Source organism: Chrysemys picta, chromosome 20, assembly GCF_011386835.1.
Source record: "Chrysemys picta bellii isolate R12L10 chromosome 20, ASM1138683v2, whole genome shotgun sequence".
Classification (NCBI taxonomy): Eukaryota; Metazoa; Chordata; order Testudines; family Emydidae; genus Chrysemys; species Chrysemys picta.
This window is the reverse complement of record NC_088810.1, coordinates 11,269,245-11,294,638: the sequence shown is the minus strand read 5'-3', so window position 1 is coordinate 11,294,638 and position 25,394 is coordinate 11,269,245. Positions and strand designations below refer to the sequence as shown.

At 48.3% G+C, this 25,394-nt stretch overlaps 1 protein-coding gene across 11 annotated transcripts in view; it reads left to right on the top strand.

The window, feature by feature from the left end:
• The window catches only part of LOC101947369 (IgGFc-binding protein-like), a 365,233-nt gene that overhangs the window by 240,465 nt on the left and 99,374 nt on the right, over nt 1-25,394 (top strand). For 10 of the 11 annotated variants that reach the window (XR_010594098.1, XM_065574394.1, XM_065574392.1 and 7 more), the window contains 11 exons: nt 27-220; nt 1,885-2,026; nt 2,710-3,044; nt 10,497-11,070; nt 11,547-12,124; nt 15,632-16,202; nt 18,168-18,763; nt 21,989-22,559; nt 22,814-23,007; nt 23,605-23,746; nt 24,365-24,699. Coding sequence is in view for 10 of the 11 variants with exons in the window: in XM_065574394.1 (XP_065430466.1) it covers nt 27-220; nt 1,885-2,026; nt 2,710-3,044; nt 10,497-11,070; nt 11,547-12,124; nt 15,632-16,202; nt 18,168-18,763; nt 21,989-22,559; nt 22,814-23,007; nt 23,605-23,746; nt 24,365-24,699 (4,232 nt within the window). In the remaining variant the exon portion in view is untranslated. The remainder of the gene's footprint in view (nt 1-26; nt 221-1,884; nt 2,027-2,709; nt 3,045-10,496; nt 11,071-11,546; nt 12,125-15,631; nt 16,203-18,167; nt 18,764-21,988; nt 22,560-22,813; nt 23,008-23,604; nt 23,747-24,364; nt 24,700-25,394) is intronic. The other variant, XM_065574388.1, reaches the window with a different exon arrangement.

Below are 25,394 nucleotides of genomic sequence, written 5' to 3'. Positions count from 1 at the left end.
AATAATTATTCCTCTCTCCATTTAAGCTGTGACCTGCCCTGCCAACAGCCACTATGAGGTCTGTGCTGACCTGTGCACTGTCACCTGTGCTGGAAACATCATAGATTGCCCGGAGACCTGTGCCGAAGGCTGCCAATGTGATGAGGGCTTCTTCTTCGATGGCCAGGGCTGTGTGACTCAGGAGAGCTGTGGATGCTTCGAACAGGGGAAATACTACAAGGTACAGCCGCAAGTGGACTGAGTCTGATTTAATTTTTGCTTTATACACATCTTAAATCCTACACTAGTCAGGGAAAGGGTTTGCTATAATGGATCAGAGCACTGGCCCATCCAACCTGGCATCCCAGCTCTGCCAAAGTTCCAAAAAAGGCAAGAAGATTAAACGCACTTTGCTTGTTATGGAGAAACTGAGGCACGGAGAGGGGCAGTGACTTGTTCATGGCCACACAATGAGTCAGGAGCAGAAGTTAGAATGGAACCTAGGGGTTGTTCCTGGCTGTCAGACCCGCACTTAATCCATTAGAATAATAGAATCATAGGGCTGGAAGGGACCTCGAGAGGTCATCTAGTCCAGTCCCTTGCACTCATGGCAGGACTAAGTATTATCTAGACCATCCCTGACAGGTGTTTGTCTAACCTGTTCTTAAAAATCTCCAACGATGGAGATTCCACAACTTCCCTAGGCAATTTATTCCAATGCTTAACCACCCTGACAGTTAGGAAGTTTTTCTTAATATCCAACCTAAACCTCCATTGCTGCAATTTATGCCCCTTGCTTCTTGTCCTATCCCCAGAGGTTAAGAAGAACAAGTTTTATCCCTCCTCCTTGTAACAACCTTTTATGTATTTGAAAGCTGTTACCATGTCACCTCTGTCTTCTCTTCTCCAGACTAAACAAACCCATTTTTTCAATCTTTCCTCAGAGGTAATGTTTTCTAGACCTTTAATCATTTTTGTTGCTCTTCTCTGGACTTTCTCCAATTTGACCACATCTTTCCTGAAATGTGGCACCCAGAACTGGACAAAATATTCCAATTAAGTCCTAATCAGTGCAAAGTAGAGCAGAAGAATTATTTCTTGTGCCTTGCTTACAAAACTCCTGCTAACACATCCCAGAATGGTGTTAGCTTATTTTGCAACAGGGTTACACTGTTGACTCATATTTAGCTTGTGGTCCACTATGACCCCCAGATCCTTTTCCATAGTACTCCTTCCTAGGCAGTCATTTCCCATTTTGTATGTGTGTAGTTGATTGTTCCTTCCTAACTGGAGTACTTTGCATTTATCCTTATTGAATTTTATCCTCTTTACCTCAGACCATTTCTCCAGTTTGTCCAGATCATTTTGAATTATAATTCTATCCTCTGAAGCACTTGCAACCCCTTCCAGCTTGGTATCATCCACAAACGTTACAAGTGTACTCTCTATGCCATTATTTTAATCATTGATGAAGATATTGAACGAACTGGACCCAGAACTGATCTCTGTGGGACCCCACACATTATACCCTTCCAGTATGACTGTGAACCACTGATAACTACACTCTGGGAATGGTTTTCCAACCAGTTATGCACCCACCTAATTGTAGCTCCATCTAGGTTGTATTTCCCTAGTTTGTCTATGAGAAGGTCATGCGAGACAGTATCAAAAGCCTTACTAAAGTCAAGATATACCACATCTACTGCTTTCGCACTATCCACAAGGCTTGTTACCCCATCAAAGAAAGCTATCAGACAGCCTTTAGACAGAGATATAATATTATGACACAATATGCACATTCACACACCTCACCACACAGCTCTGGGTTTAGCACTGCCAGAAATATTATAAATAATTGTTTCCAGTTCCATTGCAATATTTCCCCTTTTCCAAACGTCCCCTTAGCCTAGTGAGGCAGTCCTGATGAATGAGTGCCAGCAAAGCTGCACATGTGTTCCCACCCGAGGGGTGACCTGCGAAGCCCACAGCTGCTCCAGAGGAGAAACCTGCCAGATCAGAGATGGCGTCATGGGCTGCATCAGCCAAGGTAAAGAACAGTCACTGATTGCAACATGCCCTGAGAGTTTATTGCACAAGGAGTGAGTAAAATAGTTGTGATTATGTCTCTTCACCCTTTTCACTTTCTCTTTCCCTTTATTTAGCCATGAACCCTGAGCCATAATATTACAGAATTTAAATTTGAAAGATGAAAAGCCTTGTTGGGTCAGAGTATCTGCTGCGTCCTGCTTCTGGCATGCACAGCGGAGTAGGGTGGGCAGCTGATTAAAACCTGGGGGCTACTCTAAATGGAGCCTATTGGCTGTAGTCTCATAGGGGCCATCAGTCAGCTGGGCACTGTCAGAGCCCATCACATCCCAGCCACTCTCCTTTGCCTGCTCAATGCTGCCCACAACATGCCCCTCTGGGTTGCACCACCTCTGCCAGGCATTGTGGGGAAGGAGACACAGGAGAACACTTTGCCGGCTTTACATCAGGAAAGGTCTCACCTAGGCAGGGATTTCCTCAGCAGAGACTTGTGAGAGATTTGTGAAGGGTGCATGGGAGTAGATAGATCAATCGATCATTCGGTCCATTTCACAAACAGGCTATAGGATTCCAAGGACACTAAATATCATCCTGGCTTTCACAGCCCCCTCAGCCCCCTTTCTGCTCTCATATATAACTGATTAGTCTGGTGTCTCTTGTCTTTCTATTGTCTTTCCCCACTAGTTATTCCATCCTGCAGTGTGGTTCGCTGCAGAAAAGGAACTATTTGCAAGATGATAAATGGGCAGCCAGAGTGTGTGCCAGTCTCTCAGGCCACGTGCTGGGCTGGGGGTTACTTGCATTACCACACCTTCGATGGACGGGCGTATGATTTCCACGGCACCTGCAACTACACTGTGGCCAAGACCTGCAGGAATGACTCCGTCCTGCCCTCCTTCTATGTCATGGCCAAGATCGAGAACAGGGGGAACACACAGGTCTTCTACATTGGGTCGGTAACTGTCCAGGTGGATGGAATCACCATCACAGCAGCCAGGGCTGAGGTCGGCTTTGTGGGGGTAAGTGCTGAGCATGATCAGTACTTAGATAGGATACCTTGAAAACATTTACCCAAGGTGTTGCAGGGGGTAGAATTGTTTAAGTAGTAGAGGGTGCTCTCCTCCTGAATTGGTGCTTTCCCTGAAGCCACGGCACTGTACTAGGGGGTGCTGTACTATGTTCAGATGAACAGGTATCCCAGTAGGGTGCACTCTCCCTTTGAATGGTGCAGGTGGCCAGCAGGGGGCGCTGACCCAATTCCAAAGCACAATGCTTGGGGCTAATGTCAGCAACTGGGATGTGGGTGGTCAGACGTACTGGCTGAAGCAGTGGCAGTCAGGGCTAGTAGCCAGATCTGGAGTCAGGAACCAGGAGTCAGAGACAAGGGTCAAAACAACCCCCCCGGGAATTGCGTCACTCGCCAATGGCTCTAACTGACACAGACCCTTCCCCCGCAGGAGCCACTCCCTAACGGCTCTATCCGACATGGCCCTCGCCAGGGCTGCTCTCTAACTTCTCTATCCAACGCGGCCCTCCCTGGAGCTGCTCCTTAACGGCTCTATTCGACGCGGCCCTCCCCAGAGCTCCTCCCTAATGACTATGACCAACGCAGCCCTCAACCCCGCAGGCGCTGCTCCCTAATAGCTCTAACACACACTCTAGGGTTGCCAGGCATCTGGTTTTCAATCTGAACACCTAGTCGAAAAGGGACCCTGGTGGCTCTGATCAGCACAGCTGACTGGACTGCTAAAAGTCCGGTTGGCCACAGGCAGGCACCGTGCCCAGCTCAGCGCAGCTCCCGGGAAGCAGCCGCCATGTTCCTCCAGCTCCTACACAGAGGGGCAGCAAGGGGGGGTCCGTGCACTGCCCTCCCCTGCAGGCGCCGCCCCGAGCACCAGCTCTCCAGCTGCCATTGGCTGGGAACTGTGGCCAATGGAAGCTGCGAGGGCAGGGCCTGCGGGTGGGAACAGTGCACGGAGCCCCCTGGCCTGCAGGTGGAGGCAGCACACGGAGCCCCGTGACATGCCGCCACTTCCCAGGTGTGACGCGGACTTCCTCCATCCCTGGAAAATGCCGGGGACACCTGAGGTCAGCGCCGCATGAAGCCCATACCCCACAACCCCTCCTGCATCCCAGTCCCCTGCCCCAGCCTGGAGCCCCCTCCCGCACTCTGAACCCCTCATTTCTGGCCCCAGCCCAGAGCCCGTACCTCCTCCCACACTCCAAATCCCTGGCCCAGCCCGGAGCCTCCTACCACACTCCAAACCCCTCGGCCCCACACCCCAACCCAGATCTGCCTCCTGCACCCCAAACCCCTCATCCCTGGCTCCACCCCAGAATCCGCACTGCTAGATGGAGCCCTCACCCTCTCTTGCACCCCAGCCCCCTGCCCCAGCCCAGAGTCCCCTCCCACACTCCGAACCCCTGTGCCCCAGCCCGGAGCCCCCTCCTGCACCCCAAATCCCTCATCTCCAGTATTACATTCTATACCTTGGGGGAGCATACTGTAATCCCCATATTCCTCATTTTCATATAATTGTGATCTTACCTTACTAGGCATGCTTTATATGTATCAGGGGAAAGGTCATGATCTGCTGAAAGTCATTTCTCTATCCATAGATGTGTATCATTAATGCATATGAAGTTATGAGAATTGTGTTGTATGGTGGTCACTGAAACGTGCTGTAAGTTGGGGAATCAGCCACATATTAGCTCCACATAGGCAACAGCAAGGAAAGTAACCAATGCCTGGGCAGGTGTCAATCAACCCATCAACAGCCATTGTCCAGCAAGGGAGCTACAATGCAATGACTCACCTGTATGAGGCCATACAAGGGAAATTGCTCAGCCTTGCTTGGAGAGACTCAGCAATGCTCCCCAGACATGCCTGGACTTGTGCTCCCCAAACACATGGACTGAGGGTATAAAACAGACAGAGTGGACACACACTGGGCCCTTTTCCTGCCCCCACCTTCCCTTCAAGCACCTAAGACACTGAGAAGAATACAAGACTCTAACAGAGGAGATAGGCCCAGGTTTAAGGAACAAACCTGTATACTAAAGACTGCAATATCCAGTGGGGTGAGAAAAACTGCTTAATCTGGATGCTGCCCAGTCTAATAGAGTTGAGAGTTTAGACTGCGTGCTTATATTTTATTTTGGTAACCACTCTGACTTTTTGCCTATCACTTAATATCACTTAAAATCTACCTCTGTAGTTAATAAATTTTGTTTGTTTATTCTACCTGAAGCAGTGCGTTTGGTCTGAAGCATGTCAGAGACTCTCCTTGGGATAACAAGCCTGATACATATCAATTTCTTTGTTAAATTGACGAACTTGTATAAGCTTGCAGCATCCAGTGGGCATAACTGGACACTGGAAGACGGAGGTTCCTAGGGTTGTGTGTGGGACCGGAGATATTGGCTAGTGTCATTCGGTTGCACAATCATAGAATCATAGACTTTAAGGTCAGAAGGGACCATTATTGTTCATCTAGTCTGACCTCCTGCACAACGCAGGCCACAGAATCTCACCCACCCACTCCTGTATCAAACCTGTGTCTGAGCCATTGAAGCCCTCAAATCATGGTTTAAAGACTTCAAGGTGCAGAGAATCTTCCAGCAAGTGACTGTGCCCCATGCTGCAGTGGAAGGTGAAAAACCCCCAGGGCTTCTGCCAATCTGCTCTGGAGGAAAATTCCTTCCCGACCCCAAATATGGCAATCAGCTAAACCCCGAGCATGTGGGCAAGACTCACCAGCCAGACACCCAGGAAAGAATTCTCTGTAGTAACTCAGATCCCACCCCATCTAACATCCCATCACAAGCCATTGGGCATATTTACCACTAATAGTCAAAGACCAATTAATTGCCAAAATTAGGCTATCCCATTATACCATCCCCTCTATAAACTTATCAAGCTTAGTCTTGAAGCCAGATATGTCTTTTGCCTCCACTACTCCCCTTGGAAGGCTGTTCTAGAACTTCACTCCTCTGATGGTTAGAAACCTTCATCTAATTTCAAGACTAAACTTCCTGATGGCCAGTTCATATCCATTTGTTCTTGTGTCCACATTGGTACTGAGCTTAAATAATTCCTCTCCCTCCCTGGTATTTATTCCTCTCATATATTTATAGAGAGCAATCATATCTCCCCTCAGCCTTCTTTTGAGTCTCCTTTTATAAAACAGGTTTTCCATTCCTCGGATTATCCTAGTACCCCTTCTCTGTACCTGTTTCAGTTTGAATTCATCCTTCTTAAACATGGGAGACCAGAACTGCACACAATGTGCCAGATGAGGTCTCATCAGTGCCTTGTATAATGGTACTAACACCTCCTTATCTCTACTGGAAATACCTCACCTGATGCATCCCAAGACCGCATTAGCTTTTTTCACAGCCATATCACATTGGCAGCTCATAGTCCTCCTGTGATCAACTAATACTCCGAGGTCCTTCTCCTCCTCTGCTGCTTCCAACTGATGCGTCCCCAGCTTATAACAGTAATTCTTGTTATTAATCCCTAAATGCATGACCTTGCACTTTTCACTATTAAATTTCATCCTATTACTATTACTCCAGTTTACAAGGTCATCCAGATCTTCCTGTATGATATTCTGGTCCTTCTCTGTATTGGCAATACCTCCCAGCTTTGTGTCATCCACAAACTTTATTAGCACATTCCCACTTTTTGTGCCAAGGTCAGTAATAAAAAGATTAAATAAGATTGGTCCCAAAACTGATCCCTGAGGAACTCCACTAGTAACCTCCCTCCAACCTGACAGTTCACCTTTCAGTACGACCCGTTGTAGTCTCCCCTTTAACCAGTTTCTTATCCACCTTTCAATTTTCATATTGATCCCCATCTTTTCCAATTTAGCTAATAATTCCCCATGTGGAACCGTATCAAATGCCTTACTGAAATCGAGGTAAATTAGATCCACTGCGTTTCCTTTGTCTAAAAAATCTGTTACCTTCTCAAATAAGGAGATCAGGTTGGTTTGGCATGATATACCTTTTGTAAAACTATGCAGTATTTTGTCCAATTACCATTGACCTCAATGTCCTTAACTACTTTCTCCTTCAAAAATTTTTCCAAGACCTTGCATACTACAGATGTCAAACTAACAGGCCTGTAGTTGCCCAGATCACTTTTTTCCCCTTTCTTAAAGATTGGAGAATTGCTAACATAGTTCCTGTCATACGGTACAACCCCTGAGTTTACAGATTCATTAAAAATTCTTGCTAATTGGCTTGCAATTTCATGTGCCAGTTCCTTTAATATTCTTGGATGAAGATTATCTGGGGCCTCCGATTTAGTCCCATTAAGCTGTTCGAGTTTGGCTTCCACCTCGGATGTGGTAATATCTACCTCCATAGCCTCATTCTCATTTGTCATCCTACCATTATCCCTAAACTCCTTATTAGCCTCATTAAACCAAGGAGCAGCTTACATGCCAGAGGTTGTGCATGAACAGCCCAGGAGTGGGGGTTCTCACAGCAGAGCAGGGTAAGGCTGGCTCCCAGAGTCAAGGATTGGAGTGACTTAGCAGATCACCAGTCCGGATATCACCAGGGGAACATCACACCCGGACCCAACCCAGAGCCCGCATCCCCACAGCATTCACCCCCTCCTGCTCCCGAACCCCCTGCCCCAGCCCGATGAAAATCAGTCAGTGAGCAAGGATGGGAGAGAGCAAGCGACAGAGGGAGGGAGGATGGAGTGAACGGAGGAGGGGTTTCAGAGGGCGGTGGGGCCTCAGAGCAGGGAGCAGAGCAAGGGTGTTCAGTTTTCTACAATTAGAAAGTTGGCAACCCGAGATGTGGCCCCCTCCCCTACGGGAGCCGCTCCCTAATGGCTCTAGGTGACAGCTCCCTCCCTGTAGCCACTTCCTAATGGCTCTAACTGATGCGGCCCCCTCGCCCTCAAAATTCCAACCTTTGAACTGTTTACAGTGTCGTGGTCGCCATGCTGGTCCCAGGGTGTTAGAGAGACAAGGTGGGAGACGTAATGTCTCTTACTGGACCAACTTCACACATACAGAATGGGAAGAGACTGTCTAGGAAGGAGTACGGCAGAAAGGGATCTAGGGGTTACAGGGGACCACAAGCTAAATATGAGTCAACAGTGTGATGCTGTTGCAAAAAAAGCAAACATGATTCTTGGATGCATTAACAGGTGTTTTGTGAGCAAGACACGAGAAGTCATTCTTCCGCTCTACTCTGTGCTGGTTAGGCCTCAACTGGATTTCTGAGCACCGCATTTCAAGAAAGATGTGGAGAAATTGGAAAGGGTCCAGAGAAGAGCAACAAGAATGATTAAAGGTCTTGAGAACATGACCTACGAAGGAAGGCTGAAAGAATTGGGTTTGTTTAGTTTGGAAAAGAGAAGACTGAGAAGGGACATGATAGCAGTTTTCAGGTATCTAAAAGGGTGTCATAAGGAGAAGGGAGAAAACTTGTTCACCCTAGCCTCTAAGGATAGAACAAGAAGCAATGGGCTTAAACTGCAGCAAGGGAGGTTTAGGTTGGACATTAGAAAAAGGTTCCTAACTGTCAGGGTGGTTAAACACTGGAATAAATTGCCTAGGGAGGTTGTGGAATCTCCATCTCTGGAGATATTTAAGAGTAGGTTAGATAAATGTCCATCAGGGATGGTCTAGACAGTATTTGGTCCTGCCATGAGGGCAGGGGACTGGACTCGATGACCTCTCAAGGTCCCTTCCAGTCCTAGAATCTATGAATCTATGAAAAAGACAAGTCTTCCAGCTACCCAGAGCCCTTCTTCAGGTCTGGGAAGGGTTCTCATGGCTGGTTTATGCTAGAGAATTAAATTGACCCAGATATGTCGCTCAGGGGCACATAGGCACCAAATTTTGGTTCCCAGGGGGTGCTCCAACCACTCTATACCCCTTCCCCCAAGCCCCTACCGCCTCTGCAACTCTTTCCACCCCTGCTCCTCCCCCTACCCCACCAGTGCCTCCGGCACACCGCAGAACAGCTGATCTTGGTGGGCAGGAGACACTGGGAAGGTGGGGAAAGAGCTGATACACAGGGCTGCCAGTGGGTGCTCAGCACCCACTATTTCTTTTTCATGTGTACTCCAGCCAGGGCCGGCTCCAGGCACCAGCTGGGCAAGCAGGTGCTTGGGGCGGCCACTCCGGAGAGGGGCGGCACATCCAGCTATTCGGCAGCAATTTGGCAGATGGTCCCTCACTCCTGCTCGGAGCGAAGGACCTCCCGCCGAATTGCTGCCGCAGATCGCGATCACAGCTTTTTTTTTTTTTTGGGGGTTGCTTGCAAAAACCCTGGAGCCAGCCTTGGCTCCAGCCCCAGAGCACCCACGGAGTCAGCGCCTATTCAGGGGCATGAAAAATCCACATTCTGACCAATGTAGTTAAGCCATCATAAGGGCTTGTCTACACTGACAGAGCTGCACCAGTGCAGCTGCACAGCTGTAGCGCCTAGTGATGATGCTACCTAGGCTGACAGGACAGGTTCTCTTGTTGGGGTAGGTACTCCACCCAGTCTACAATGCAAAGCCATTGACCTCGACCTAACTATTTAAGTGTCTACAGTGAAATTTCGCTCCTGTTGACATAACTGTCCCTGCTACATCGACTTAATAACTCCACCTCCATGAGAGCTGTAGCGTCAATGTCAATGTAGTTAGGTCAACGCCATATCAATGTAGGTTCTGCATTGATTACATGGACTGTTACTGGTTTTGAGAAGCCATCCCACAATGCTCCACACTGACAGTCCTGGTGAGGATGCACATCGCAGACACAAGGAGCAAAGAGTAGAAATGCACAAGCGATGTAATCACTGAGGTGGCTTTATGCTGACATAAATCATGTCAACTTAATTTTGTAGTGTAGCCATGCCCTGATGGGTGGTACCTATGTCAATAGGAGATGCCCTCCTGTCAACATAGCGCTACCTGCACCGGGGGATAGGTCAATATAACTGCGTTGCTCAGGGGTGTGGATTTTCCACAGCTGCGGCTTTCCAAATGTAGACGAGCCTTCAGAGTGTCATAGCTAAATAGAAGGTAGAACGGATTGTTTAGCATAAGTGGTTAAACTCACTGACATCATAGGACACAAAGGGTGGGTTATTGAGTTACAGGTTGTTGTAATAATCTATAAATCCAGTGTCTTTATTAAAACCATGATTTTGACTGTGCAGGAAAGTTAAGAATTTAGGATCCCAGTCTCGACTTTTGAAAGTGTGGTTCCATTATTAAACAACTTTCAAAACATTGAAATCCTCCAAAAAGAATTACATTTCTCCACCCAGCTCTATTTAATATGATGTTTTAAAGTAATTCTGGTTCAGATTTGGGTCCAGATTCACTGAGAGATTTGGGTCCAGGTTGCACCCCTTGCTAATCTGAGTAGGGGCCACTTTGCAAATGGCAGACTGTTGCACTCAGTTGTGACCTTTCCCCTTTCTTTCTCACCATGAAGGTGAATAACACCAGGGCCCACTTACCCATCTCCCTGAACAACGGGGCCCTTCGACTCTATCAGAGCGGCACCTCCCTCGTCCTCCGCACCGACTTCAACCTCAGAGTGTCCTATGACTGGAACAACCTCCTGAGACTCACCGTCCCTAATTACTTCTCTGAGAGCCTGTGCGGCCTGTGCGGCAACTGTAACGGGGACCCTTCCGATGACTTCCGGACCCCGGACGGGGACCTGGCTCCCAGTGTCACCGCCCTGGGGAAAAGCTGGGCGGTGGAAGATGAGGATCAGTTTTGCTGGCACGATTGCATTGGAGGTTGCAGGCCCTGTGCCGCCAGCATCACCAGAAAGTACAAGGAGGAGGCCTCGTGCGGCCTTATAACCAAGGTCTCAGATGGGCCCTTCAGCCAGTGCCACACCAAGGTGGATCCTACAGTCTACTTGGACAACTGCGTGTACGATCTATGCCAGAACAACGGCTACAGGATGGCCCTGTGTGAGGCCCTGAAGACCTACGCGGACACCTGCCAGCTGGAGGGGGTCAGGATTGGGGAATGGAGGCAGCTGGCCAGATGCCGTGAGTACAGATTTGTATGCCAAGGTCTACGGTCTGCTGGTTAGACCGGGGACCCTGGGAAACTCAGCACTCTTGAGTTTTAGCCCTGGTTTTGGGAGGGGGCATGATCGAGTGGCTTGGGACTGACCAGTGATTGGGAAATAAGGACTCCTAGATTCTATTGTACCCACAGTGTTTGTCTGTCAGTGGTATTGCTAAGGTGCCTGTCACTTTGAGAATCTAACGCCCACTGATAACTCATGGATGGTTGGGGTAAAATGACGCCAGTTTTTAAGTTACTCTTCCTATAATGGACTTGATCCTGTAAGGTGCTAATTATTTCCTGCAGTGTGCTGAGCACCCTCACCTCCTGCTCAGGTCACTGGGATTCGAGGGCTCTCAGAGCCCCACAAGATACATCCCCCTCTGCCTATTTTAAACACTGTTTTTGCTTGGAGAGAACTTGCTGCTAAATCTGTGGGTCCTTCACTCCCCAGCCATGGAGTGCCCTCTGGAGAACAGCCAGTACCAGCTCTGTGGAACAGCCTGCCCAGCCACGTGTGTGGACCAGTCAGCCCCCAGCAGCTGCCAAGACCCCTGTGTGGAAAGCTGCCAGTGTAAGAATGGTTTTGTGCTGAGCCAGGGCAAATGCATACCCAAGAGCAGCTGTGGGTGCCTATTCGAGGGGCGCCCCTATGCCCCCAACGAGAGCTTCTGGGTCGATGAGGCATGTGGGACACGGTGCATATGCAATGCAACCACTAAACAAGTCGAATGCGTGGCCGTCACGTGCAAACAGTCGGAGAGGTGTGGGCTAGTGAACGGCGTATGGGGCTGTTACCCCTCCAGCTATGCCACCTGCTCTGTGACAAGGAATCTGCACTACACCACCTTTGATGGACAGAGATACGACTTCCAAGGCACCTGCCGCTATCAGCTCGCGGCTCTGTGCAAGAAGGCAGAGGGACTGGTGGACTTTGAAGTCTACTTTCAGGAGAACAATACCGCTCCTGTACAGATCAAGGTGTATCAGACCAACCTCAGGGTCAGCAATCCATTCCCTGGAAAAGTCCTGGTGAGTTTCTCAAATTGTCTTTAATCTCTCTAAAACTTTTGCGGAAAGTCACCTGTGTGATCCAGAAAAGTTTCAGATGGTGCATGGAAGGATTTTGAAATATAGGGTGAATTGTAACCACATTCTTCTATAAACAGGGAGCCAATGGAGATATTTAAGGATTGGGGTGATGTGGTTACACTTTGGATATGTGAGAAGGTGTCTGAATCATAGAATCGTAGGGCTGGAAAGTACCTCGAGAGGTCATCTAGTCAAGTCCCCGGCACTCATGGCAGGATTAAGTATTATGTAGACCATCCCTGACAGGTGTTTGTCTAACCTGCTCTTAAAAATCTCCAATGATGGAAATTCCACAACCTCCCTAAGCAATTTATTCAAGTGATTAACAACCCTGAGAGTTAGGAAGTTTTTCTTAACGTCCAACCTAAACCTCCCTTGCTGCAATTTAAGCTCATTGCTTTTTGTCCTATCCTCTGAGGTTAAGGAGAACAGTTTTTCACCCTTCTCCTTGTAACAACCTTTTAGGTATTTGAACAACAAGGAGTCCAGTGGCACCTTAAAGACTAACAGATTTATATGGGCATAAGCTTTCGTGAGTAAAAAAACCTCACTTCTTCAGATGCATGGAGTAAAAGTCACAGATGCAGGCATTATATAATGACACATGAAGAGAAGAGAGACCCTTACAAGAGGAGAACCAGTGTTGACAGGGCCAATTCGATCATGGTTGATGTAGTCCACTCCCAACAATAGATGAGGAAGTGTCAATTCTAGGAGAGGCAAAGCGGCTTTTGTAATGAGCCAGCCACTCCCAGTTCCTATTCAAGCCCAAATTAATGGTGTTAAACTTGCAAATGAATTTTAGTTCTGCTGTTTCTCTTTGAAGTCTGTTTCTGACGTTTTTTTGTTTCAAGAATAGTTACTTTTAAACTTGTTATAGAATGTCCAGGGAGATTGAAGTGTTCAACTGAGTCCTAATCAGCGCAGAGTAGAGCTGAAGAATTACTTCTTGTGTCTTGCTTAAAACACTCTTGGTAATACATCCCAGAATGATGTTTGCTTTTTCTGCCACAGTGTTACACTGTTCAATCATATTTAGCTTGTGATCCATTGTGACCCCCAAATCCCTTTCTGCAGTACTCCTTCCTAGGCAGTCATTTCCCATTTGTATGTGTGCAACTGACTGTTGTTTCCTAAATGGAGTACTTTGCATTTGTTACTCCTGGGGAAATATCTCTCTCGCATAATTTTGTATTTTCCCACATAAAAAACATTTTGCATAAGAAGTTCTGCAGTTCTGCCTTTTGCCCACCAGAGGCCGCTGTGGCAGAAAAACAAATGTATTTTATGTGGGAAAATACTAAATTCTATGCCCAGTGATGCAGAATTCCCCCATGAGCAGCACCTTGCCCGTGGAGGCAGTTTAGGACAGAGTGGGGCACACAGGGCTGCTGGGGCGGGGGGTGTCACAGACTGGGGTTCAGAATGACGTGTAGGGGGACAGACTGGAGCATGGGCTCAGGAGCTAGTTGGGTGACAGCGTTGAGCCTGGGGATGGGGGAGGAGGGCTGCAGAGACCCATGGGGATGAGGGGTGCGGGGACAGGGGCAAACATGCCTGACTGAATGGCAGAGGCTTGGGGTTATCCAGGGTCTTCACGGGGGAGGTTTCCCAACACCCTAACAATCCCACCCCCACACAGAGAAACCTCCCATCCATACCCAACACCCTCCAGGGTCACTCCTAGGCTCCTTCTCTCTCCCTCAGGTCCTTCGTTACCCCTGACTCCCCAAGCCTTTGCCCTGCTTCTGACAGGTGCAGGAAATACAGTTCTGTATTGTAATTTAAATGAATTACACAAAGTTTTGTATGAATATGCCTAGTAAGGAATTATTTGTCAAAAATAACTTTACCAAATTCTTTTTTTTTTATTTTTTTTTGGTCTGTATTGTTACAGACATACTTACTGACAGATATTTTGAAATAAATTACCAAAATAATTGAAACTGGCATGATTATATTGTGTTATTTTGCAGAATTTTCAAACATTGTGTGCAAAATTTTTAATTTTGGGGGGCAGAAATTATAATTTTGGAGCACAAAATTCCCCCAGGAGTAATTTGTCCTTATTGAATTTCATCCTATTTACTTCAAACCATTTCTCCAGTTTGTCCAGATCATTTTGAATTTTAATCCTATCCTCCAAAGCACTTTCAAACTCTCCCAGCTTGGTATTGTCCACAAACTTTATAAGTGTCCTCTCTATGCCATTATCTAAATCAGTGATGAGATATTGAATAGAACCAGACCCCAAATGGATCCTTGTAGGATCCCCCTTGATATGCCCTTCCAGCTTGACTGTGATCCACTGATAACTATTCTCGGGAACGGTCTTCCTGCCAGTTATGTACCCCCCTTATAGTAGCTCCATCTAGGTTGTGTTTCCCTAGTTTGTTTATGAGAAGGTCATGCAAGACCGTATCAAAAGCCTTACTAAATTCAAGATATACCACATCTACCTCTTCCCTCCCATCCACAAGTGTCCACACTGTCAGAGTGTGCTCTCACCCCCAATGGGGCACTCCTTGTGGCCGCGGCTTGGAATTAGCTCTGCCTTTCTGAAGCCACTTCCTGCGAGTGCTCACGCTATGACATTCTCTCTCTACCCGGACTCGAGGGCTCCCTCCTTGTGGCTTGGCCCTCTGGCTAGGTCACTGTAGTTTCTCCTTTCTGGGAGGTTTGTGTACCAAGTGTCACCAACTGCCCCAGGCAGTCTTCCAATTCACTGCCCCTCTATGGTGCCACATCCCCAGTGGCTGGTAGGGGAACGTGGGCTCACCCTCAACTTTGGGCTCCAGCCCAGGGACCCTAAAACCAGCAGCTAAGGTCCATCCTGTCCCATGCCTTGTTTCTGTTTCCTTGGATTGCTTCCTATGTTGCCTCTGTCAGTCTCCATCTCCACCCTTCTCCGGGTACACCCTTCCCTACTGGCCAAGCGTCACCTCTCCCTAGCCTCAGAGAGTGACTGCAGACCTCCTCTCTGCAGCCCCCTTCTGCCCTAAGCTACCTTGCTTTATACCAGCCCCACCTGTTCCTGTTCAGGTGAGCTTCACCCTTTAATTAGTTCTCATTGCTCCCTGGCTCCTCCTCCAGGTGCATCTGAGGTAGTTAATTGGCCAGTCTAGCCACCTTAACCCTTTCAGGGGCAGGTGTGGGGTGAGCACTCCCTCACAGTGTCAATAGCATCCAGCAGAGGTGGGAACCTGGGGAGCTGGGGCTCACGTAGAACAGAGAGGAGGGAACTGCAATAGCTAATGCCAGGGGAAATTCAAGTCTGGTTAGAGCTGGGATTCAGGCAAGCTGTAGGGAAGGAAGCAGGCCGGACTGGATGATTATTTGAACAGAGGTGGCTTATTATTGTAATCATGGACCAGAGCTCTGTGCTGGGGTGAGAGGTTCCAGCAGAGGCGAGCGCTGTTTCATATCCCACGTGTCTTGCTTTAACAGGTGAACAATGTCCTGATGAATCTTCCCCTCAACCTCATTGATAAGAAAATCTCTGTGTATAGAAATGGCTGGGCCACAGTGATCCAGGCAGACTTTGGCCTCACTATTACCTTTGCTGGGTGGTCAGGACGCACTACGGTCACTATGCCAGTGACCTACACGGGAGCCATGTGTGGTCTGTGTGGCAACTTCAACAGTGACAGGGAGGACGACATGCTCATGAGGGATGGCACACTGGCACCAAACCCCACCAGCTTTGGCCAGAGTTGGAAGGTGGGCGACCTCCCGGGATGCTCTGCAGTAACGATACCACCATGCGCAAGTGTAGAGACTATTGAAAAACAACAACGAGGTAGCAGAGGGCAGTGTGGAATCATCCTCCACAAGAGTGGCCCCTTCAGTGGATGTCACAGCAAAGTGGACCCCAATGGATACTTTGTAGACTGCGTGTATGGGTATTGCATCCTCAGTGGGCGGGAGAGTAACGTCTGCCAGGCCGTTGCTGGCTATGCCGAGGCATGTAAGGAAGTTGGAGCTATGGTGCTTCCCTGGAGGACTACGAAATTCTGCTGTGAGTCCCCCGTGCTCACCACTGCCTGCCCCATGGGGATCACTATTCTAAGTTGGCTGGTAGATGTTGGTTTAAATGCTGAGCTCATCAAGTGATGTAAAACATTTCTTAATTAACAAAGGAGCCCAAAGTATGGGTATAGTACAGGCAGTGGCTATAGAAGCTGCCCCATCACGGTGCCCTATCAATGTGCTGCACCCCAGACCAGAGGGGCACTGTCTCGTGATAGAATCATAAAAGATTAGGGTTGGAAAAGACCTCAGGAGGTCATCTAGTCCAACCCCTTGCTCAAAGCAGGACCAGCCTCAACTAAATTATCCCAGCCAGGGCTTTGTCAAGCCGAGCCTTAACAGCCTTTATGGATGGAGATTCCACCACCTTCCTAGGTAACCCATTCGAGAGCTTTACCACCCTCCTAGTGAAATAGTGTTTCTAATATCTAGATCTCCCCCACTGCAACTTGAGACCATAGCTTCTTGTTCTGTCATTTGCCACCACTGAGCCGAGCTCCATCCTCTTTGGAACCTCACTTCAGATAGTTGAAGGCTGCTATCAAATCCCACCTCTCTTCTCTTCTGCAGACTAAACAAGCCCAGTTCCCTCAGCCTCTCCTCATAAGTCATGAGTCATGGCCCCAGCTCCCTAATAATTTTCGTTCTGCTGGACTCTCTCCAATTTGTCCACATCTTTTCTGTATCGGGGGGACCAAAACTGGACGCAATACTCCAGATGAGGTTTCACCATTGCTGAATAGAGGGGACTAATCACTTTCCTCGATCTGCTGGCAATGCTCCTACTAATGCAGCCAATATGCCCTTAGCCTTCTTGGTAACAAGGACACACGGCTGACTCATATCCAGCTTCTCATCCACTGTAATTCCCAGGTCATTTTCTGTAGAACCGCTGCTTAGCCGGTCGGTCCCGAGCCTGCAGCAGTGCATGGGATTCTTCCGTCCTAAGTGCAGGACTCTGCACTGGTCCTTGTTAAACCTCATCAGATTTCTTTTGGCCCAATCCTCTATAATTTGTCTAGGTCCCTCTGTATCATATCCGTACCCTCCAGCGTATCTACCTTTCCCCCCAGTTTAGTGACATCTGCGAACTTGCTGAAGGTGCAATCTATCCCATTATCCAGTTCATTAATAAAGATGTTGAACAAAACTGGCCTCAGGACCAACCCCTGGGGCACTCTGCTTGATACCGGCTGCCAACTAGACATCAAGCCTTTGATCACTACCTGTCGAGCCCGACAATCTAACCAGATTTCTATCCACCTTATAGTCCATTCATCCAATCCATACTCTATTTAACTTCCTGGCAAGAATTCTGTAGGAGATGGTATCAAACGCTTTGATAGAGATGTAGTGGTGCCCTTCATAGCCCATCTTGTCCTTGGCTTATCTGCTGAGACTGGGACATAATTAGAGTTGGGACATGGTGGTGACTCACTAATTGAGATGTCTGTCCACTAGGAACTGGTCTGGGAACCCACCAACTCATCTCCCATAAACAGTCATCTGGGACTTAGGCACTACTGAACTGTATTCAAAACAATAAGCTAGTGGTGAAAAGCTCTTCAGAACACTCCCAGGTCCATGGGCCCTCCACTGCCTACACCTTGACCTTGGTCCAAATTGGAAGCCTAGCCTTAGAGAAGAGATTACCTGTATCCCACTACCTGGTATCTTTGGAGCAACCAGTTAACTATATCTGAAACTGGGTTACAAATGGTGCCTTTTATTCATTAACCAAACCAAGAAAATAGAAAATTAGGAGCTTAAATGAAATTGCATCGTCTAGTAACGGTTCCTTTTTACAAACTGTCTGAGCTAACTTTTTGTTCTAATTACAGCTCCGTCCTGTTCCCCGAACAGTAGGAGCTTGAATGAAATCGCATGTTCTTTGTTGGTTCTTTGCACACATTGCTAATGCACTATGAGAGTTAACTTTTTGTTCTAATTACAGCTCCATCCTGTCCCCCGAACAGTCACTATGAATTCTGCAGCAGCAGCTGCGATCTGACATGCAGCAACCTCTATGCCCCGGTGCAATGCACGACCCAGTGTAAGGAAGGCTGCGTGTGTGACGAGGGCTTTGTTCTCAGTGGCGACCACTGCGTCCCCATTTCCCAGTGCGGATGCCTCCACAGGGGACTTTACTACCAGGATGAGGAAACCTTCCACCCTAGCGGTTCATGCGAGGAGCAGTGCGTGTGTCAGGCTGGTGGGGAAGTTGTGTGTAAGGCATTCTCCTGCGGCGCTGGTGAGGAATGCGGGGTGGTGGACGGTGTCCAGAAATGTCACCCATTTGGATCTGCGACTTGTTCTGCCTCTGGCCATCCCCACTACCTCTCTTTTGACGGGATCGCCTTTGACTTCCAAGGCACCTGCACGTACATCCTGGCCAAGACCTGCACCGATGCCAGTCACCTAACACCATTCACTATCAGCGTAGAGAAAGAAGATTGGGGCACCAGGAACATGTCCGTGGCCAAGCTGGTATCCATTAAGGTGTATGGGATCACACTCACCCTGCTGCAAAACAAACAGGGGCTCATCATGGTAAGTCCTCCACATTTGCATGGTCAGAGATTTTATTCTATTCTACACAGGTTTGTTTGCAGTTTGGCCAACTCCCTAATGCCCCGTCGTGGTAAAGGTTGTGCTGCAGGTGGTCTGCCTCAGCTTCCCCTCTTGGGCTCCTCAATAGCTCAATAACAAGACAAACTTAATAACAACTGGCCTCCTTAGGGTCTGAATTATTAAATTAGCAAACATGCAAAATAAAGTTTCAAGTCCATCCATTTTTCTCCATACCAGGTCACTCCAAGTTCTTTCCTGTCTGTAGTCATGCTCCCCAAATTTCAAGTTTCCCTGCTGGAGTCTATTCGCTCCCATCAGCCTCTTGATTCTCTTCTGTTCTCCCTGAGAACTCTCTCTGCAGGGCCAGCCTCCCATCTTCGTCCTGCTGCTCTTATAGGGGAATCAGGTGATTCCTGCTCAGGTGTGCCTCCTTAGTAATCATGGTTGGCTGGCCCGCTGGCCTTAAAGGACAAGCCACCCTCTTACAAATTTTTATAACATGCACATCCGTGTAGTATTTGAGCACCTTCCAGCAACACACTAAGTAACTTGACCAACTCTCTCATCCTATCCCCACGAGGAGATGTGCGTGCAGGGGAGAGTTTTATATTGGATTTACTTTTAAAAGGTATAAATGTGCACACACATTGCCTTATATATATATATATATATATATATATATATATATATATATATATGTATATGTATATATATATATATATATATGTATATGTATATATATATATATATATGTATATATATATATATATATATGTATATATGTGTGTGTGTCTCTGTGTGTGTGTGTGTGTGTGTGTTAGAGACAACAGGTCTGAGAAACACACCTTGCACTTGGGGCGGAAGTGGTGAGGTTTGTCAGGGTCCTTTGTTCCTGAGGGAGTTCATTCCCCATTTTCGAACTGGTCACCAGTAAAGCTCCATCTCCTGCACAGGCTAACTTTACCCTTATTGGTCCAGAAGAACGAAGTGGTCACTACGATCTTCATCCTGGAGGTTTAATTGATCTTTTAAAAGGAGTCCGGTGGCACCTTAAAGACTAACAGATTTATTTGGGCATAAGCTTTCGTGGGTAAAAAACCCACTTCTTCAGATGCATTATAGTGAAAGTTACGGATGCAGGCATTATTATATTGACACATGAAGAGAAAGGAGTTACCTCACAAGTGGAGAACCAGTGTTGACAAGGCCAGTACAGTCAGGGTGGATGTAGTTCACTCCCAATAACTGAGGGTGAGGTGTCAATTCCAGGAGAGGTAAAGTTGCTTTTGTAGTGAGCCAGCCACTCCCAGTCCCTGTTCAAGTCCAAATTAATAGTGTTAAATTTGGCAATGAATTTTAGTTCTGCAGTTTCTCTTTGAAGTCTGTTTCTGAAGTTTTTTTGTTCACGTTTTTTTAAATCTGTTATAGAATGTCCCGGAAGATTGAAGTGTTCTCCTACTGGCTTCTGTATGTTACCATTCCTGATGTCCGATTTGTGTCCATTTAGTCTTTTACGTAGAGACTGTCTGGGTTTGGCCAATGTACATGGCAGAGGGGTATTGCTGGCACATGATGGCATATATCACATTAGTAGATGTGCAGGTGAATGAGTCCCTGATGGTGTGCTGATGTGATTGGGTCCTCTGATGGTGTCGCTAGAGTAAATATGGGGACAGAGTAGGCAACAAGGTTTGTTACAGGGATTGGTTCCTGGGTTAGTGTTTCTGTGATGTGGTGAGTATTTGCTTCAGGTTGGGCGGTTGTCTGTAAGCGAGGACTGGCCTGCCTCCCAAGGTCTGTGAGAGTGAGGGATTTCCAGGATAGGTTGTAGATCGTTGATGATGTGCTGGAGAGTTTTTATCTCTGAGCTGTATGTGATGGCCAGTGGTGTTCTGTTATTTTCCTTGTTGGGCCGGTCCTGTAGTAGGTGACTTCTGGGTACCCGTCTCGCTCTGTCAGTCTGTTTCCTCACTTCCCAAGGTGGGTATTGCAGTTTTAAGAATGCTTCAGAATACCGTCAGTAGGTTTCCGGTATAGGGTGGTGTTTATGTGACCATCACTTATTTGCACTGTAGTGTCCAGAAAGTGGATCTCTTGTGTGGACTGGTCCAGGCTGAGGTTGATGGGGTGGAAATTCTTGAAATCCAGGTGGAATTCTTCAAGGTCCTCCTTCCCGTGGGTCCATATGATGATGATGTCATCAATGTAGCGCAAGTAAAGGAGGGACACTAGGGGATGAGAGCTGAGGAAGCGTTGTTCTAAGTCAGCCATAAAAATGTTGGCATACTGTGGGGCCATGTGAGTACCCATAGCAGTGCCACTGACTTGAAGGTATGAGTTTTCCCCAAATCTGAAATGGTTGTGGGCGAGGAGAGAGTCACAAAGCTCAGCCACTTGGTGTGCCGTGGCCTCATCAGGGATACTGTTCTTGACAGCTTGTAGTCCATCCTCATGTGAAATATTGGTGTAAAGAGCATCTACATCCATGGTGGCCAGGATGGTGTTTTCAGGAAGCTCCCCAGTGCATTATAGTTTCCTCAGGAAGTCGGTGGTGTCTCAAAGAGAGCTAGGAGTGCTGGTAGCGTAGGGTCTGAGGAGAGAGTCCGAATAGCCAGACAATCCTTCTGTAAGAGTGCCAATGCATGACTTGATGGGGCGTCGAGGGTGTCCAGGTTTATGGATTTTGGGTAGCAGATAGAATACCCCTGGTTGGGGCTCTGGGGGTGTGTCTGAGTAGATTTGTTCCTGTGCTATAGCAGGGAGTTTAACTTGAGCAGATGGTATAGTTTCTTTTGGCACACTTCAGTGGGATTGGAGGATAGTGGCCTGGAGAATGTAGAACAAGTACAAGATGTGCAAAATTGGTCGAGATAGGAGAAGAAGGCACGGGGTGAAGGAATGAGGTGTCACCAGGGAAATGAGTGTTTAGGAGAGAAGGGGAGATAGACAAGAAGTAGGAGAGTGTTTTGTGTGCAGGAGCTCTCATGAAAAGGAGGTGCAAGCCAACCATGGTTGGAGAAAATAGGGATGGTAAAGAGAGAACAGGGAGGGAAATGGGGTAAATGGGAGAGGAGAGCAGAGATGTAGACCAGGGGGACAATGTGAAGACCTTGGAAGGTTAGGACAAGTCATCCCAAAGTGAAATCTGGAGTCATTCTGATTTATGCTCCCCCATGCTCACAAGGAATGTTCTCTCTCCTCCAGGTGAACGGAGTGTCCCACAACCTCCCAGTGATTGTGGCTGATGGACAACTTAGAGTGTATCAACATGGCACAAACATTCTGGTGCAAACCAACTTCGGACTCACTGTGAGCTACGACCTGGTTTACCAGGCCAGGGTCACCATCTCAGAGAGCTACAAGGGCCAGACGTGCGGTCTGTGCGGGAACTACAACGGACAGGAAGATGAGGAGTTTCTGCTCCCTGATGGCAGGACAGCCCCTGATGCAGCAGCATTTGGCTCTGCTTGGGAAGTCCAGATCCCAGGAGCATCCTGTACAGACAGATGTGCTAGAAACAGCTGTCCAGTTTGCGAAGAGAAGAAGGAGGTCTTCAAAGGGCGCAACTACTGTGGGCTGCTCACAGATCCTGATGGCCCCTTCACGGCCTGCCACGGCATGGTCAGCCCCAGTGTGTATCAGAGCAACTGCCTGTATGATCTGTGCCTGGGCAACGGGGATGCACAGATTCTGTGCCAGAGCATTCACAGCTACGTGACGGCCTGCCAAGAGGCTGGGGTCCCCATCCTGCCCTGGAGGAACACCTCCTTCTGCTGTAAGTGCGCTGATAGTGTAGGAGCTATGGGATGCCCTGCGGAAGGGAGGGGGTCATGTTACTGGGAATCTCATTTCGGGCCGCTGGGCTTCTTCTAGAACTCTTTTGGGTGGGAACCAACAATCTCATGTTTCATTCTAAAGGCGCCCTGTTCCTCTCCTCCCTCTCCTGCTCTCCTCTCCTTCATATCTGTCCCTGTAGGCCGTGGTGTGAGATCTTTCCAGCCATCATTTATTTCTCTCTCTCTATTTAAGCTGTGAACTGCCCAGTCAACAGCCACTATGAGGTCTGCGCTGACCTCTGTACCACCACCTGCACTGGAGAAATCATGGACTGCCCAGAGACCTGTGCTGAGGGCTGCCAGTGTGACGATGGCTTCTTCTTCGATGGCCAGGGCTGTGTGACTCCAGAAAGCTGTGGGTGCTTCGAACGTGGGAGATATTACAAGGTACCTCCCCCTATTGGAGCTTCTGGATCTGATCTAATTTTTGCTCTGTCCATATCTTAATCCCTACACTGGTCAAGAATATAGGGTTTGCTATACTGGATCAGAGCATTGGTCCATCCAGGATGGCTTCCCTCTCTGCTAGTATCTAATGCTCAAAATGCCAAAAAAGGCCAGTAGATTTTATGCCCTGTGCCTGTTGAGGAGAAACTGAGGCAGAGATAGGCGCAATGACTTGCTCAAGGCCACCTCGTGAGTGAGTAGCAGATGGGAGGTTAAAACCTAAGAATTGTTCCTGGCCTTAAGCCCAGTCCTCACCCCATTACACAGCCTTTCTCTCTAAAGGCAAGAGGAAATAATATTATGACACAATGGACGTTTTTATAGATACATAGATTCTAAGACCTGAAGGGTCCATTGTGATCATCTAGTCTGCCCTTCTGTATAACCCAGGCCAGAGAGCTGCCCCAATATCATTCCGAGAGCACATCTGTTAGAAAAACACATCCAGAGCTCTGGGTTTAGCGCTGTCAAAAATTATTTTAAATAATCATTTCCAGTTACATTCTGTTATTTCCTGTTTTCCAAACATTCCATCAGCCCAATGAGACGGTCCTGACGAACGAGTGCCAGCAAAGCTGCACCTGCGTTCCTGCTCGAGGGGTGACTTGTAAAGTCCACGGCTGCTCCCGAGAAGAAATCTGCCAGATTAGAGATGGCGTCAGAGCCTGCATCAGCAAAGGTACAGGACAGTCATTGTTTGAAACATGCCCTGAAGGGTTATTGTACAGGCAGCGAGTAAGCAGCTGTGGTTTGTCTCCAGACCCTTCTCACTCTCTCTCCTCCTTCATTTAGCCTGGAACTCTGACCCCAATAGTACAGAATTTCAACTGGAAAGATGGGAAGACTTGTTGGGTCTCTCCAGCAGAGTTGGGTGGGCAACTGTCAGGGAGCTGAGCACACTCCATGATTCTCTCTCTGGGCGCAGCCTGGGGGCTGCTATAAACAGAACACCCTGGCTACATACAGTCCCATAGGGACCATCAGTCAGCTGTGCAGTGTCAGAGCCCATCACCTCCCAGCCACTCTCCTTGCCTGCTCCACGCTAGAGGTCTGCTTGGGCCTAATATTTGAGGAGCCCAAGCCCGATAAGATCAGGTCATTTTCTGATGCAGCCTGACTCTCCCATGAAACCGAATAAGCGCCACGGCCACCTCCCGCCCATGGGGTTGGCACGGCGGTGGCTATGTTCCCTGTTCCTGCCATCCCAATTTTCACAGCCCCCTCAGCTCCCTGTCTGCTCTCATATATAACTGATTAGTCTGGTGTCTCTTGTCTTTCTATTGTCTTTCCCCACTAGTTATTCCATCCTGCAGTGTGGTTCGCTGCAGAGAAGAAACTATTTGCAAGATGATAAATGGGCAGCCAGAATGTGTGCAAGTCTCTCAGGCCACATGCTGGGCTGGGGGTTACTTGCATTACCACACCTTCGATGGACGGGCGTATTATTTCCATGGCACCTGCAACTACATGTTGGCCAAGACCTGCAGGGATGACTCCGTCCTGCCCTCCTTCCATGTCACGGCCAAGATCGAGAACAGGGGGAACACACAGGTCTTCTACATTGGGTCGGTAACTGTCCAGGTGGATGGAGTCACCATCACAGCAGCCAGGGCTGAGGTCGGCTTTGTGGGGGTAAGTGCTGGGTGTGGTCGGTAATTAGGTTACCTTGAAAACATTTACCCAAGGTGTTGCAGGGGGTAGAATTGTTTAAGTAGTAGAGGGTGCTCTCCTCCTGAATTGGTGCTTTCCCTGAAGGCACAGCACTGTACTAGGGGGTGCTGTACTATGTTCAGATGTACAGGTAACCCAGTAGGGTGCACTCTCCCCTTGGAGTCAGTGCTGACCCCAATTCCCATCATGGCAATACCAGGTGGTCTGTCATAGAATGGTGCAGGTGGCCAGCAGGGGGCGCTGACCCAGTTCCGAAGCACTGTGCTTGGCGCTAATGTCAGCAACTGGGACGTGGGTGGTTAGACCTACTGGCTAGAGCAGTGGCAGTCAGGACTAGTAGCCAGATCTGGAGTCAGGAACCAGGAGTTAGAGACAAGGGTCAAAACAACCCCCCCGGGAATTGCGTCACTCGCCAATGGCTCTAACTGACACAGCCCCTTCCCCCTCCCCAGAGCTTCTCCTTAATGACTCTATCCAACGCGGCCCTCCCAGGAGCTTCTCCCTAATGATTTTAACCAACGCAGCCCTCAACCCCGCAGGTGCCGCTCCCTAACAACTCTAACGGACACGCTAGGGTTGCCAGGCATCCTGTTTTCAATCTGAACACTTAGTCGAAAAAGGACCCTGGTGGCTCTGGTCAGCACAGCTGACTGGAC